We start from the raw sequence: 17,755 nt of genomic DNA on the forward strand, positions 1-17,755 counted from the left end.
CGCAAGGGGGATATTCACAAGGTGAGGAATCCACACGGCAGATGTATCTATCAGAATAGGGAAATACAATGCATACACCAGATTCAAAAATAATCCTTCCTTACCCAGTGCGGTTTTTTCAGGAGTTGTATATCAAGAATGGGAGAGGCGGGGGATAGGTAAGATCGGAGATATGCTAGGTGATCAAGGTATATTACAATTCGCAGAATTGAAAAATAAGTATACGTTGAATACAAAACACCTTTTCAAATACCTCCAAATTAGAAGCTGCATATTGAATAAAAAAGGGGGATTATTGGGCTTCGGAAAAACTATAATGATGGATCTTATAGAAAAAGGCTCTGACTGTACTATAAAGAGATTTTACTCAGAGATGACAAAATTAAAGAAAGATGATCTTGAGAAATGGACAGATAAATGGTCTCTAGATTTAGATATAGATAGGGATATCTTTATTGAATCACTAGAAATGGGAAGTAAAATGTTGTGTTCATCGTCTCTTCAGGCCCAACACTATAAGATTCTGTACCATCTTTATTATACGCCATGGAAAATTGCTCAATGGGGGAGTATATCTGGTACTACCTGTTTTAGGTGTGGCAGCACGGAGGCGAATTTGATACACATCTTCTCGATTTGCCCGCACCTAGATAAGTTGAAACAGGATATTGGAAATTTTTTCCAAAATGCTCTAGCAAAAACAATAGAGCTAACCCCAGCTATCATGCTATTGGGGGTAAACCCCAACGGGCAATTAAACTGTAAACACTTTGTGTTTGTTGCAATGGCGATTCTTAGACTGTTAGTGGCCTCGGCTTGGCTTGACCCAAACCCCCCTGCCTATCATCAATGGCTAGGTAAAGTATTATCAGTTCAAAAATTGGAAACTGCTATCTACGCCAGGAAGGGAAAAAAGGGCAAAAAACTGGGTATGCAAATTTGGGGCCCTTTTATTCATTGGAAGTTAGGAACTGAATGATGAAATATGAAGAATTTGTATTATCGAATACTGGAATTTATGATTATGAATATGATTATGCATGTATATTCCCAAGTTGAATTGTTTTGTACTAAGCATATTGGAATTTGTGTTCTATGATTTTGTATCTCATTGTGCCCTACTCATGTTATCAAGGGGGAAAAAAAGGGGGGAAACATTTCTTCTATAAAAATATTTTACAAAAAAAAGGAAATCCTAATGTTGATATTGATTTGTCCTTGTCACTTTCCTCTGAATTATTTTTAGCATCTAATCTTAAGGCCCAACTTTATAAAACTATATATAATTTATACTATACACCAGCAAAATTATATGCTTGGGGTAAAAGAACAAATAGCAATTGTCCAAGATGTGGGTGGGGACCTGCAGACTTAATACACATGTTTGCGGAATGTCCTAAATTAGATTTATGTAAACAAAAGATTTCTGATTATTGGGAAGAGGTCTTTGGACATAATCTCAAAGTATCATCTACACTCTATTTATTTGGCCACAATAGCACTCCTGGGCATAGCAAAGAGGAAGAATTATCTTTATATTTGGGGACAGTGGTATTTCGGAACAAATTGGCAGCTCGCTGGAAAGAGGCGACCCTCCAACCTTCCAAATGTGGTTAACTCGTTTTCTAGGAACATACAAGCAAGAGATAGCTATTTATGAAGCCAGGGGTAAAAAAATCTAGAATACGGGGTGCCCAAATTTGGTCTCCAATTACTGCCTGGTATCATGATATAAGAAATGTGTAAATCCTAACTGTAAAGCTTTTATATTAGTAAGGACTTTGTAATTTCTTGTTTCCTTTCTCCTCTACTTCTAAGTTGTACTTTATATTTTGTTGAATGGAATTCTGACTTTTATAAGAGGACTGAGCCAAACTCATAGTTACTGCCACCGCTGCCAGGAGGAGGAGGAGGAGAACGCCGCCACCGGCAAGAGTCAGCCACACCAATCTTGAAAACAGCCACCGGCCAGAGTCAGTACCGCCACACTTTGCGTCGCGCATTACTGATGACGCGCCAGCGCCAGGAGGCGCATATCATCGGCGCATATCATCGGCGCAGAGCCCCGCTTCGCGGGACGCGCGCGGGCAGAGCCGGGCGAAGCCCAGGCCAAGGGCAGGCCCGTTTAAGCTCGTTCAAGACCAAACAAGGCGGGGTCAGGCCACCCCACTTCCATCTATCTCGCGGCCTTCCCTTGTGAGTACTTTGTTTATATATTATCGCTGTCTTATTGGGATTAGTGCAATGCCTCCTAAGGAGGCTAAGGGAAGAGTGGACACTGCCAACTTCACGGGAGCCATGGACCAGTTCATAACAAGGATGAACTGTGTCGTTGATGAAGGCATCACAATTATGGAGCGACGAGTTTCCCAGGAACTAGCCATCGCTAGAAGGTCTTCAATGGGACACATTGCAAATGTGCAGACTCCTGTTCACCAAGGTGCTAATGGTGGTATTGGTGCCTCACCTATCTTAGAATTCCCCATTCCACAGCTCCCCTCTTGTGACTTATCGCTGGTTCCATCTGATAGTGAGTATACGGTTTCAGACTCGTTATTGATATCTCCCCAAAAGTTGCCTATTGTGCCCAATGTAGTTAAGGTGTATAATACTAGACAACTACGTGGAAAAGACACTGGGGCAATTCCAAAGGATAAACAAGGGCTTCCAAAGAATAACGGTGGGAGGAAAAAGAAACCCCCCAAAAATGCTAGAGTAATTCCAGCTACTCTGGAGCGGCCTAATATGGCCGATTCTGCTAGTCCTGCCTCGGGATTAGTAGATCCTATATTGCCTAGAGGGGCGCACCAGGAAGTAGGTGGGATGACAAGCCAAGGCGACAGGGAAGGGGCCACGGACCTTGAGTCAACTGTCATATATGACACACTTAGAGCTTTCTTACGTCCAATAGAGGATAGATTGAGTAAAATTTAATTACATTTAAAAAGGATTGAGCGCGATTGTAAGGGAATTGTAGATCCCTCGCTAAGGGCCGCTACTCCCATGGCTGCTAAATCGTTAGTTAAACCTAGTGGAATAAAAGCTCCTGTTGTCCCAAAGGTCACGGTAGCATCGAACACTGCTCAAGGGGCTCCAGTTGCACCTCTGGATAAGGACCTAGTAGATGCTAATGTAAATAAACCACGTAAGCGTAATGTACCCCAGAGCAGTGAAGGTGGCGAGGTTCCCACGGCCCAGGCTCCTAAGGGGAAAAATATCTTAAATCTACCCCCGGAGGTTTGTCCACTTGTGGTAATTTTAGCAGGGGTTCCAGAGTTGGGTAAATTTGAGGTGGAGACCCCTATATCTCTGCGGAATAGGGTTGTCCACTGGCTAAACATAAATAGACCACTGCCCCCTCACATTGTGGGCAAAATACTCATGATCAGGAGGGTGCCATGGCTTGGCCATCTGGCCAAAAATATAAGGGGGGATTGCATCTTGGTCAACTTTAATAACCCTAGAATTGTTGAATACATTTGTAATTGGAGATATCCCAGGTCAGGCGTGACTATACACACCCTTCAACTGACCTATTTTTACCCCCCAGGTTATTTTATTTCTCAGGCAGATGGTTGGACAATGGTGCAGCGAAATGGAAGAGGGCCCCCCCAGGTGGGTTGGCCTATGCCTTCTCTGCACTTGGACCCTATCTCGACCCATAATCGTTTTAACTGTCTGGAAGCTGTTGATTGACTCCATGATGGAGTAGGAGCTCTAATCTGTTCCTCTGCTCCCTTGGGTAGTTGTTCTCCCCATCCTTCTGTACCACAAGAGGCCACGGGCACAGAGGACTCACCTATAGTCTTGGAATCCATGAGGGCTAATAACATTGTTAGTCAGGACTTAAGCCCAACTCCATGTGCCCAAATCTCCTGTAATGTTCACACCAATGATCTCAAACTTGTCTCGTGGAATGTGGCAGGCCTGCGTAGCAAGCTCCAATTACCGGACTGGAATGACTTCTGGATTTGATATATGTTTCTTCCAGGAAACTTGGTGCCTTGAACGTTAATACAAGCTGGGTTATTCTTGTTTTCATGTAGCTGCTACTACGGTTGGGCGAGGTCGCCCCTCTGGCAGGCTTATGGCATGGGTAAGGGTAGAACTCAACCTTAAGATTACTCATCACACTTGCTCATCACTGGATATTATGAGACTCTCCATCAAGGGCTTGAATGGTATTTCCTCTTGGGAACTTTTTAATGTCTATGCTAGAGGCACCCGGGGGGGGGGGCAAATCCTCCACTATTTCTATTCTATCTGACATGCTTAAACTGTGTCCTCCTGACTCCTTAGTTCTGGTTGCCGGGGACCTAAACTGTTCGTTTGAGCCTCTGGCAGCAGATGACATCCTTGGAGTTTATGATGAGGATGCCCGATGGGGCATCCCGTCTCTCTCGCTTATGCCCGTGAGGAGATGGTCACCAGTTGTTATCCAAGTGAACGCCCTAATGATTGAATCAGGACTAAAAGCTGTAAATGGGCGTACCATCTCCGATTCTCAGGGGGCTAATACATATAATAGAGTATCGTGTGAAAGTAGAATTGACTACATAATGGTGGATAGGAGGGCATGGAAGTCAGTAGTTGATATGGTCATCATACCATCAGTAGATAGGGACCATATTCCCTTGTGTCTCACCATGGTGGATCCATGGCAGAGGAAGGAGTATAGTCCCTCCATTAGTGCGGAATTAATAACTAAGACAGTTGTACCATCTAACTGTAATAGGTTTCTTAAGTGCCAAAGTTTATTATGGAGGAAACAAGACTAAGTGCTCTGGAAGGAATTCTTAGTGAGCAGTCTTTAAGGCTTTCTGCAGCATGTAAGGACGTGGTTGGACCTGTGTCGGCTGAAATAATTTATACTGATACGATAGGCCAGATTGGTAAACTGTTCACAGTTCCTGGCAAAAAGAGCCCGATGATTGTTAAGCCAGTGCAGAAATGGCTTGATAGCAATTGCAGAAGGAGGAAAAAAGCCTGATTAATGCTATTAAATCTGGTAATCCAGTTGCTGTTCGGTTGGCCAGATCACACTATAAACAAGCAATTACAACAGCTAAAAAGGAGTGGGAAGAATCGCATTGGGACGGTCTTAGAGCTGCTTGTAAAGCCAAGAATGGAGAACTACTTTGGGCCTTAGTTAGAAGATCCAACGGCTGTGACCCGGATCAAACCCCCAATCACATAACAGATAGGGAATGGTTCGAGCATTTTAGGATACTCTATGGGGGCGATGACCAGCCCGGTACTCCAGGGCCCTCTTACTGTGCCATGGCTACTGATTCTGGTCAGGCTGCATTTATTAAAGTAGATAAGAAAGAGGTGATGGTTGCATTAACCAAGATTGTATCTGCTAAAGCCCCGGGGCAGGATGGTGTACCAGGCGACCTTTTTAAAGCTAACCCTGAAGGTTGGGCCTCTTACTATGAAATTCTTACAAATGCTTTGTTAGAAGGCTCACCTGTTCCGAATTCATGGAAGGCGGCCGAAGTGATCCCTATATACAAGAAGGGCTCCAGGGGGGACCCTGCCAACTACCGCCCAATAAGTCTTATTGATGCGGGGCAGAAATTGGTTGGCAGGGTACTCCTGGAGAGGATTCTTTCTTGGCCCGTTGAAAACAGCATTATTTCACCCTTTCAGGCGGGCTTCAGGGCTTGCACAAGCACGATAGACCAGGCATTTAGGCTGGTCCTCTTACACTGGAAGGTGGTTACCATTGGCAAGGGCGGTCTTTATTTGGCATTTATCGATCTAAAGACCGCCTTTGACTTGGTCCCCCGAGACCGCCTATGGCTGGTCCTGAAGGAAATAGGGATTCCCTTACCCATTCTGAATCTCCTAGCTCGTATGCATGATGGAACTTATGCCCGTATTAGATGGGGATCACAGGAGCAAAAAACGGATAAAATCCCTGTGAATAGAGGGGTACGCCAGGGTTGTGTCCTGGCCCCGACACTTTTCACATTATTTGTGAATGGCGTAGTTTCCTTTTTGCTTGAAATTAATGCTGATGCCCCGGTCTTGGCGGGTGATAAAGTCCCTGCACTACTCTTCGCGGATGATACGTTGTTGGTATCAAAAACTACGGCAGGATTACAGAAGCTGTTAGACCGCTTTTGTTTGATTTGCAAGCTCAGGGGCCTTGCCATAAACACATCGAAAACCAAGCTCCTTTATTTTAACCCGAGTAGATCATCTAGATCCACCTTATCTCTTGATGGGGTGTCTCTGGAAAGTGTAAAGGAGTTCGACTACTTGGGAATTAGAATTTAGGACAAGCTTAAATGGCAGCCACATATTGACAAAATGCCGCTAAGTCATAGGAGGGTTGTTGGAGTACTAGGGAGGGAACATCGAGCATCCACTTCTAAACCCATTGCCCCTGTTCTGGATATCTACGCTGCAAAAGCTGTAGGCTGTGCCCTTTATGGTGCAGAGCTCTGGGGCTTTGAATGTGTTGATGCCTTAGTCATTGCAGAGAACAAATTCTTTAGGGAGCTTGCATCGCTCCTGAGGGGTACTTCTACTAAACCACTGTTGAGTGACCTGGGTCGTCGCTCCATTAAGGACCTAGTGTCCCTACGTCACCTCTTATATTGGGCTCGGTTATGGCGTACCCCCGAGCTCTCAAGGTATGCTGATGGTTTAAGAGAGGTTATGAACCTTCATGGAGCCCATAAAATTAGTTGTATATCTAATATAAAGAAGCTTTTACTGGAAACGGGCCTTGCGACTGGCCGGGAAGCTGGGGCATCGCTGTCCAAAATCGAAACTAAGCGAGCCTATTGGGCATGGGTTGATGATCATGAGAAGAGGGGCCCAGATCTAGGTAGGTTGACCGAGGAATTCTGACAGCACAAACCAAAGGTCCGCCTAGAGCCCTATCTGGATTTCATTAAGAAACCCAGAGATATATCTCTCTATATTCAGTTTAGGATGGGAACACTCCCCCTTCGCGATCGTACCTCTAAGTGGAAGCCACCGCATCAAACTTCTCCTGATTGCCCAATTTGTGAAGGTGTTTCTGAAAATATTGCTCATGTCTTTTTTGTATGCCCAGCCTAAATAAAATCTAGGCAGAAATGGCTCAAACCTGTGTGCCTGTTGCTTGGAACCAGGGACCACTCCATTGCACTTAGAATTCTTAAGGATGATGCTAGCACAACCTTAGTGTGTGGGGTGGCCAGATTTCTTAGTTGGGCTTGGTTGATTAGGCTGAAGGCTATTTGATGAGATAAATTTTAGCTGTATCTTTTTTATATGCTCAAATATTCACAAAGCTGATAAAGTTTAATACTTTTTTAATTATTTATTGTAATACCAAAGGTTTTTATAAGCAACTTTTTAAGGAAAATTTATTGTCAATGAATTGTGTTTTATACTTGAAATGTGCTTTTATGATATTATATATATTGAAATAAAGCTTTGATGATGATGATAAGATGATTATGTATGTCTTGATTATGAAATATGTAATTTTGTACTATCTGAATTTTTTGCTCTAAATAAATAAAAAAAATTAAAAAAAAGAAAGTTCAAGATCAGCTCTCACTAATTAAAAGGAAAGCACTATAAAATGGGTACACGGAAAATAAGTCAACATAACTCTATTACAAGAGACTCAACTTTTGGTCTCAGATGCTTGCCCACTGCAAAGTGGTTTAGGTTTCCCTAATGTAGAAACGTACGTGATTGCAACCCAGTTACTCCCCTCAATAGATTGGCATTGCTATCCCCATACAAACCCTGGGCAGGTTTAGAAGAGGACTATGCACAACCAATTAAAATATATTCTGAGTATGTAACACAGAAATAGTTTCCCAAATTGCTAACCTCTAACTTCTATGTTTATACCTTTAGAGCTTTGGCACCTACTTACCATGAAGAAGAAAGAGACTTTCTTTTCATCCCCAATATTGCTAATTATTTTCAGTCCCACTACAGACCTGTTATACCAGATACAGAGTTCAGAGGAACCCTCTCAGCTGGAAGAGGTATTCCACAATGGGGAAGTGTTGAGAAGAAATACACGTATAAACTCATTCTACCTTTAATACTTCAATGAATTTCGCCCGAGGCAATTGTTCGAGCAGAAGTTCAAGAGACACTAAAGAAAAAGGCAGACGAGAAAAGACCTCACTTTCACCAATGCTGCACCAATAGAGGGATCTCTAAAGTATAGGCCGTGGTAAGCAAGCTACAATATTTGAAAGAAACATACCTAAAATAGACTTGCACAATGGACACACAGATTAAGTGTGGAACAATGCAGAGGATACAGGAATTATCACTTGTCTCCACACAAAGAAGAAGCCTGTAAAAGTATCACAAGATGATGCTTAACCATGTTAGACTGAAATCAAAGTTTGAGCATTCTGACCAGTATCGGGAGAGCTATGGAATGGCTGTTTTCTTTATCCACTTATGATGGTCGTGTGTATATATACTGTCTTAATGGAAAGGAATACTGTCCCACGCCAGATTAATTACTAACATTGACCTGTAAGTATGTATTATTTGTTGCACGGTTATACTCCTTAAAATGTCTACACTTTTTTCACTGACCTTATGAACCGTAATTGTTGTGTGTTTATCATCAATGATGTCTTCAAATATAAAAAAAGACAATAACGTTGTTTAAATAATAAGGAACGACTAGCACAGGAGAACTAAATTCTTTGAAGAGGACTGCGAGATACTGGACAGTGATCTAGACAAGACGCCCATGACGGTGACCAGCAAAGAGGTGTGCCATCTGCCAAAGGCCTGGAATGGAGTTAAGTGAGCAGACACCAATGCACCGTGACAGTACACCATGACAAAATAATGGTGGGTCGCTGAAAAGCAATAAACTGGAAAAGGTCAGCGGTCCAGAGTCCCAAGAAAAATCAGATGAAGAAGACGAGTGAAGGCAGGCCTTCAAGAACAGTCAAGCAGAGGACAACAGGCATTCTGTCTTAATACACCAGGAGCCTGTGGGTTGTTGAAAGGTGGGGGGCAGACAATGGTTATGATCTGCAGATTGATACCCATGGGGGTACAAACAAGGGGAAGATTGCGAACACAGGATTACACTATTGCCTGGTGTGCAATTAGTATAATTCAACCAATGCCTTAGTTTCTTGCAGGTAAGTGGGTAGTATCCGTTTGACAGAGAAGGGTTGAATAAGCTGACTGCATCTAAAAGCTAGGCCTGCCTAGACTACATGTTGCTGAATATATACAACTGCTAGCAGAGGTTAAGAATGTAGACCAGGGACACGACTCTCACAGATCGAGAGGCATGGTGTCATTTGTACTAGAAGGGCTAAGTTAGGTGAGCACGGGACTAGACTTAACAATGCACTCTGAGGTATCTAGTGATGCTTCTAATCACTAACCAGAGTATAGCAGATGACCTCTCAACAAATTCTAATCAGGATAATATTGCCCTGTAGAGGGATGGCATCAAACCAGACCTGAGGGGGCAGGTTTAGGCAGAAGTTGCGCAATTGAAAAAGAGAACCTGCAGTAGATGAGTCACTGGAGTACAGTAACTATTAGGAAGCTAGGGGTGGGCAGGGCAAACTATCTGCTCACAAAGTTCCATCAACAGTTTTTGAAGGGGCAAAAAACCTGGAAGATTCTTAACGAACCATTTAAGATCCAGGCAGGCATGCAGTTGTGTCACCGAAGTTAGGAATGTAGATGCCATCGCCCATAGCATAGAAGGAGAAGAATGCTTTCACAACTTTTATGAGAAATAATATGCACAAGAACAGAGACTGCGCCCTGAAGATACTTTGTGTCTCAGGCACAGCTACCCAAATTTTCAGACACAGATAAGGCTAGTCTGGTGGAGCCAATTCTAAATGAGGAGGTCTTCCTAGCCATCCAAAGTTTACAGTTTTCCAAGGCTAGAATGCCAGATGGCTTCATGGTAGCCCTTTACCAGGCTTTTGCCCTCCAATTACTGCTAATACTCCTAAGAGCCTTTCAGGAAACATTCAGGGTTAAGGAATTCAACCCACATCATTAGAGGACACAATCTATCTGATACTCAAACCAAGCAAGCCATCAACAGGCATTCTGCAGGCCAATGTAATTATTCAATTGATTATCAAGATCTAAACAAACATCTTTACACTTAGAAAGCAGGCTGTAATCTCGTTTTGGTCTTCATTTGGAACAGATGGGTGGAGTACAAAATAAAGAAAGCATTATACCTGAATATCAAGGGCTGCAAAGGGCTCTGGACATCAATACTGCTGTTTCCTGAGGCACCATAGATGGTATGCGCAGGTGTGCCAAAAAGAGAGACCCAAGAGGTTTATACTTCCTCCTGTCAGCATATTTTCAATTCTGAATGAATTAATGTAAGTCAGTAAGAGTCATTATCTTGAACAACTGCAATTGTGCTATCGTGACACCCTAATCTATCTTCTCATAATACATTTTAGGAGGACTTCTTGTTTCAGCATAGATATAAGAGTAGAAAGAGTATAACACATTGAGCTGCCCTTGTGACTGGGTATAAGGATTCAACTTAATGGTGAAGATGAAGGAGGATGTGGTACCTCACAGCGAAGATATCAATGGGGGTCAATCTGACAGAAATTAAACAAATCAAGCTAGAACGGTTCCAGGTCTTAGCATCAGGAACCCATTTTTTAATGTGAGAACATTAGACAACTTCCCTTCACAATGAAAATGTGAGATCCTTTTCTGAGGGAGATAGAGGCTTCTTTGCCAGAGAAACTCAGGTGGTCTAAGAACTATAAGGACCCCGTTTTAAGTATTTGTAAATGTTCAAGCATACATTCGTTTTTAGGTATAAAAACGTAAAGCAGATGCCTCCACCCCCTCCCAATTTTATCAGTATTTTGAGGTTATGTCCCGGGAAGGGTTACAATTTAGAATGAAAGCAACTTGGAAGACCCCAAGCGGCACACACGTACTTCTCATGAAAGTACTAATGAGGCAAGTGGATGAGGGTTATGGCGGGAGATAGCCTCACAAGACAGAAATTGGCACAATATGTTTCATTAGGCAACATTTTTACACCCAAAAGTACATACCTTGTGAAAAGATGTGCTCATTTTTCATAAAATGAAAAGTGGAAAAATACCTGCCGCTGTGTTTTATTTCGTCCATGAGATAAAATAACCAGGAATAAATACATGTATTTGTAACATCTACATTTTCCCCAAATTGAGCATATACCATTTAGCTATCTTTCAAAATCACTTACTAGGATCCTCTGCTCTCTCTTGTTTCCTCTGCTGAAGGTGTATTTTAACAATATTCTGAAATTTCTGTTTGTTGACAACTACATCGGGTTCTATCAACATTTCACTCAACGTAATGTTATTCTTCACTGCTTTTGAAGCGGTTGCTCGAGCGACCATTGGCAGAATCTCTTGGTATGGGCGGTCTGTAAAGTCAATTTCCTCCTGGTGAGTTGTTCTAATTCTATAAAATAGAAAATATAGCTCGGAATGTTGACACAGGAAAACGTAAATACACTGATATGTTGGTGTTAGGCATCAGCTCATGGTTTACATCAGTTTTGTATTAGAATTAGTAAGAAAACGATTATTTGAAGAACATGCAATAATAGAAAAACTATCACCCTTTTCCTAGTCACTAGTAGGTAGGTTACGAGAACACCCTATACCTGGATCACCAAGTAACTCACTAGAAGACTACAAATCACCCAGACCTCAGCAGCCAGACTCATCCTCAATCTCCCACACAGAACTCACATCATACCACACCTCAGAGAGCTCCACATGGCTCCTGATACAGAAAGGTGCTCATTTCAAACTCCTCACACAAACATTCAAGACACTGCACAACTTAGGCCCCACCTACCTGAACAGTCACATCTACTACACAGGTACGTCCACTGTAAAGGACTCCTACTGGCACACTTCCCACGCATACACAGACCCAGATCACGAGAACGGGCGTTCCCTTACATCACTCCGAAAGCACTGAATAGATTCATACAGCACATTAGTGCCCCCTCCTCTCTTCTTGAATTCTTCAAGAAGCTGAACACCCGGCTTTTCAAATAACCAACGTACCATAGGCAGGGCTAAGCACACACATCTGCTAAGCAGCAAGATAGTGTGTTTTACAAATACTCATAGCATGTTAATTATCTTTGGTATTGCGCTTTATGGTGGATACTCTAACTAACCACGGCTTTCTCACCTTTTCAATCATCCCAGGCACCAGACTGGATCCAGATACTTTTCTGCGATAGCTCCAGCACACTGCTAAATGACTCTGTGGTGGCTCTGCCCCACCTTCAGAAGTGATGGTACGGAGTGGCATACAGGTACCTCACCTGCACCCTGACATCAGGTAATGAGCTGTTTTTTCTTCGCCCTCAGATGCGGACCGACTTACAAATTGGAATGCTGTGTGTTATCTCTCTTGGAAACTTAAGACCTACCAGAAGTACACTCCACAGTATTGGGGGATGGGTGTAGGGGGGAGGTGTGCGGGGGGGGAGCGGGGTAGTGTAGTGATGAAAGGGCAATCTGTGGGATGTCTGCAACTAGACTATCCACCAGAAAGAGTGTCACAGAAGGTAAATACCTTGCTCTTCTGATGAATGAATGAATTTAGCTTTATTCGGTTTTCAATTTAGCGCACAGAAAAACCATATAAGCACAGTTTCACAATAGCATATCACAATTATTATACAATAGTCATAAAAAATAATTCATTTAAAAAGTTGGCACAGTTTTACCATGACATATTGCAATTAGTATACAGTGGTCATAAAAGAATTAATATTGAAAGTTAGCACAACATTCACAAGTCTAAAAAAGATAAAAAATTAAGGCCTAGCAGCATACTTTAACAAGCATTTACAATGCAACGGTTTCGCCTTTGCAAAAGTTAGAGCTATGAAAAAAGAAGGATAGAAGAGGGAAGAGTCTAGAAATGGTTATTTGGAAGATCATCGAAGTAAAATGAGTAAGAGGGTGGAGGTAGAGCATACTACATGGTCACAATATCACAAATGCCCTCTTTTCAGTATTTGGGCCCCATTCTGTCCTGTTCCTGCTGCAAGAAAACGTGGAAAGTACAATAGACACGAATCTCCCAATGGGCTGCTTGTAATTTCTTTCAAACATATTTTCAGCTTTTTAATCCGTCAGGTCCAAAGCCAGTTATGTTCTTTAAAATGTGTAGTTACATGTAGAAAGATCCATGTACTGATCTCAGCAACTCACTAGTTAACAACAAATATTTCCTTCCCTTATCCGCTAATGACTGACACATTTCATGCGACGAAAGTTCCGGAGAATTTGAGAAGTTACTTATTCCTTTAATTCCGTTTGGAGTTTTGCTTGGGAAGATGATTGGGTCAAGCTTACTAGACAATGCATGCGCGGTCTGTTGCGAGCATATTGTGCATTACCATGAACATAGAAGAGCTTAGAGCCCGCCCATTTCTCACTATTGACTGGCTTTCCCTCGTCACTCTGATTTGCTTGCTTCTTATTCATGTCCCAACTTCATAACCCTATGTTTATCCCTCCCATGGAGCTTTGCCTCTTTACCATGTGAAGGCACCTCACAGGAGACGGTTTCTGAGCCTTAAGAGCCTCATTATCTGAAAAGGTTCCACATCAACCTCTGAGTGACACATCTCAAAAGGTTCACTATAAACCTATGAGTGACCCATCTCAAAAGGTTCCGCACCAACCTCTGAGTGACCGATCTCAAAAGGTACCGCATAAACCTCTGAGTGACCTATCTCAAAAGGTACCGCATAAACCTCTGAATGACCTATCTCAAAAGGTACCGCATAAACCTCTGAGTGACCCATCTCAAAAGGTACCGCATAAACCTCTGTGTGACCGCCAGAACCTCTTGCGGGGCCTAGAGGTACATACATGCACAAGCTCGCAGGGACACCAGTAACCACATACAACACCAAACCAATGAAAACTCGCTCTAATCATCCCATGGATTAAACACAACCCCATTAGAATCACCACCAAAATAAACCACTGAGCCATCACTGACAAGTGCCTCGTTCTGTCCTTCGGCATTAGAATCCCCACCAAAACAAACCCACTGAGCCATCACTCCCTCATTTAGTTCCAAAATGGGCGTTAATCCTAATTTTAGACAAAATCTCTCATTTTTGCCTTCAACAATATATCTGGCGATATATCCATTTGAAAAAAAGTGGGTTGCATGATGTCCATAAAATTGGCTAGAATTCAAAATGGTAAATGAATACAACTTTTCCATGTTATTCCCCATCGTAGACATGAAAATTCACAGCGTCCAGGCAGAGGCGCAGAAACACCGCCTTCTATTTGTAATATTGCATGCACTGTTACCTGCCGTGTTATCAGACCAGTGGTAACTGTGCCCGCTAATGCTCTCCATGGCCTGCTATGAGGGCTGCTTGGGGCAGCAGCCTGCCCTGCTAGTGCCAGAAGAATGCTGGGTAAGGAGCGTATGACCCATACTATCGCGACACAGCGCCTCCTCCCCGATGGGACCTTCTATGAGCAATCAAGCTTTTAGCAAAGGGGGTACGTTTTCGCAGCATGGGGCAGTTGTAAAATCAGATTTTTTTGCTTTTTCTGTGAATGAATATATTGGCATTTGTGAGCTGCCTTCCCCAGCCACGGCGCGTGTTTGCACAGCTGAGCCACCGTGCCCAGCTGGTACAATCTCTCGAGTGATGCTGTCACAGGGCAGCAGCGTGTGTGGTTATTTCAGGCAGACAAGGGGGGTTTATGAAGTTCTAATGTGATTTCAAGCTGTGAAAAGCAATTCATAAACAGATGCAAGGAAAAAATATGTGCTCTGGGAAAAATTGCTGATTACTGTTTGAGGAGAACGAAGTTTATGTTTTGCTGCGCCGGTGGGAATGCCTCGCCATCTAACTGGAGGGCACACAGCGCTCAAAAAAGGATTTCTTCCCCCACACTGAGATTGGGGCATATTTGCAAACAATCATTTTTGAGGATTAAAGGTGGGATGTTGGCATGCTGCAGAGACCTCGCCGCTTCCAGATCTGATGCAGAAAGGAAAGCGATGCGCAGGAGCAGACAGGGAAGGGCGCCGAGGACAGGTGTTAAACAGTACTTTTAAAAACACTGTCCGAGTAACTTGCTTGTGTTTTCTTAACATTTACAGAGTGCCTCGCCTCGCCCTGAACGTTAATAAGTGTCTTGCGCGCGAAATGAATGGCTTACATACGATGCTACAAAGCTCCGAGAAGCCCAGATGCTCTAATTCCAGCGCTACTGCTATAGCAGAAGCACTTTACCCTGCACGACGCACACTGGCCAGCAGAGGGCAGTGTGTGTGGACCGGATATTATCAAGCAATCTAATGGCAAGTAGCTGCCAAGGATGTTACCCACAGGGAGGGCCAGACGTGTCCTATTCTTGTTTGAAGTAATACATGGCAAAACATACTCATTCAAATGCAGCAGGAATCCCCACACGCAGAGTAGGACTGACTATTTGTCCAAATGGGCATTTCCGGGGGACTGCAACTCTTGCTGCTCAGTTGTTGAACGAATCGGGGTGGCTGCGTTCTAAGATGTGAGGCACCGGGCGGGCGGCACATAGGAGGGAGAGAGAGGGGCAGAGAGAAAAAGAGAGAGAGAGAGAGTGTCTGAGACAGGAAGAGAGACAGAGAGAATTAAATGAGAAAGCGAGAGAGATACGAAGCGGGGCTGCTTTGAACAGTCTCTCCAGGACCAGGACTGATTTTGGGCCCCCAGTCCGACCCCTGGGGGCCACAATTGCTAATGAGTGTAAAAGAGGTTGTGAGTGACAGTGCCCTACATGAAGGAAAGCGAGGGTCCCTCGCTCGCTGGAGGCCCGCGCCCGCTCCCTCCCTCCCTCTTTTAATCCCTGGAAAGCTTGTTTGCAGACATTAGCAGATTCAATAAACAGGTTGAATCCTTAATGAGAAAAGTCAAGGCGCTGTTTGCAGGGCAGCCCGACCCTGCTCGAGATGCGCACTCTGAATACCCTAGAGCCCGGCTTATACAAAAGCACGACTGAATGAACAAATACATAATGTGACAGTCTGAGAGGAGGCTGTAAGGGAACACTAGGAGGGGGAGTTCAGTGGCAGGGTCTGGGAAGTAGGAAGCTTCATAAAATAGTCAGATCTGATGTGGGGGCTGGCCGGGATTTTATAAGGGGCAATCAAGGGACAGTTTAGTGTCGATAGTGAACCAAGGGGGCACAGTCATGGCAAGTCACTAGCACGCACCGCAGGGACAAGAGGCGGAGAACTCCCATGGCAAGATCAGAAAGGGCGGCCCAGGGACAATTCCAATTCGGGTGCGCAAGCGATTGATGTGAAACGGCGACGTTACAACTTCTCTCCACTTCCTTTCCGCCCGCACCTTAAGTAGTCGATCCTCCAGTCCCATCTCGTGGAAACCCAGTCCTGTTGAAGCCGCCATCCTGAAGCACGAACCACTGTATACCGCACACGCTGTCTTCAAGCACAGAAAGGGTCAGAGGTCAGACAGTTCTATTGTCAACAGAGAAAAGGGACTAAAGTACTAGCTAGGAGAAGCCATCTTGGATGAGGAAGAAACTTGTATTATTTCGCTTTAGTCTGACAAATTTAATTACAGATTCCACCCCCACACACCTATTGAACTTCAGTGACTATTTGCAGTGTAAGGGACCTCAAGTGTCTGGAAAACAGAGCAATGTTGTGAGACTTTTCTCCGGGACGTTAAATACGCAGTTGCAGAGACGGAGTCGCAAGAAGGCAACGCACGTGTAAAAGTACTAGCGCTCTACCTTTAGATGTCAAAGAAGAACAAGTAGCCCAGTGCAAAGTGCATGACACGCTGATCTGCTAAGCCAGTTCGACTGCAACAACAGACAAGTCAGGTCCCGGGCCGCGCTGTGATTGGCTGACGTCACGGGGGTGTCCCGGCCGGCAGCCAATCACAGCGCGGCCCGGGAATGACGTCACGGGGGTGTCCCGGGCCGGCAGCCAATCGCAGCGCGGCCTGGGACAAAGGGGCGGGGCTTAAAAAAAGCACCAGAAACGCCCCCGAATCGCGTTTTCGAGAGAAAGCGCGATTGACAGCCTCTGTCTCCCAATGGCTATCCTCCATTTATGGAGCTAGCCAATGAGAGGCAGAGGCGGGGCCGACATCCATACTGAAGACAATAGTTTTCAAACTGGGAGGGGCACTTCGTGCCCCTCGCCAGGTTCGAAACCTAAAAAGGGGCAATATTCAAAGAGGTTTCCTACGTCTGATCGTGCACTTCAAGAATAGGACTATGTGTCTTACAAAGCAGTCATTATCTAAATACTGCAATGCAAGGTAGGCCGGACGGCATTGTCTCATACCCCATAATTTCAGTATGGATTTGATCCACCTCTTCCTCTGTTCGAGGTAAAATTTACAGGACTACATAGATTGTTGTTTGGGGTGATACTCCGTCACAAGAACAATTTGGTAAGATTGTAGACCAGCCATTTATGGTCGGGAAGCTTACCAAAAGGTGGAATATGTCAAGTCTAAAACATGGGAGAACAAATCTAACATACCCTCTTAATGTGTATGTTAAGTAAGGTTGGATACTGGTGGTAGACCGCATCAGTTGGTTAGTTTGAACCGTAGGCCATAATGCCTCGCTGGCGAATCGATTTGCCTCCACAATGGTCATGCATTGTTTTTAAACAACCTTTCTAGAGAGCCCGTCGAAGAAGGAGTGTGATAGTATTC

General features: G+C 44.0%; 1 protein-coding gene across 1 annotated transcript in view; it reads right to left on the reverse strand.

The window, feature by feature from the left end:
* SPATA4 (spermatogenesis associated 4) overlaps positions 1–17,755 on the reverse strand; it is a 140,078-nt gene that overhangs the window by 57,497 nt on the left and 64,826 nt on the right. The window contains exon 4 of the mRNA XM_086963326.1: positions 11,243–11,463. Within this exon, the coding sequence (XP_086819452.1) occupies positions 11,243–11,463 (221 nt within the window). The remainder of the gene's footprint in view (positions 1–11,242; positions 11,464–17,755) is intronic.

The sequence above is a fragment of the Lissotriton vulgaris genome, chromosome 3_1, assembly GCF_964263255.1.
Source record: "Lissotriton vulgaris chromosome 3_1, aLisVul1.2, whole genome shotgun sequence".
NCBI classification, from domain to species: Eukaryota; Metazoa; Chordata; class Amphibia; order Caudata; family Salamandridae; genus Lissotriton; species Lissotriton vulgaris.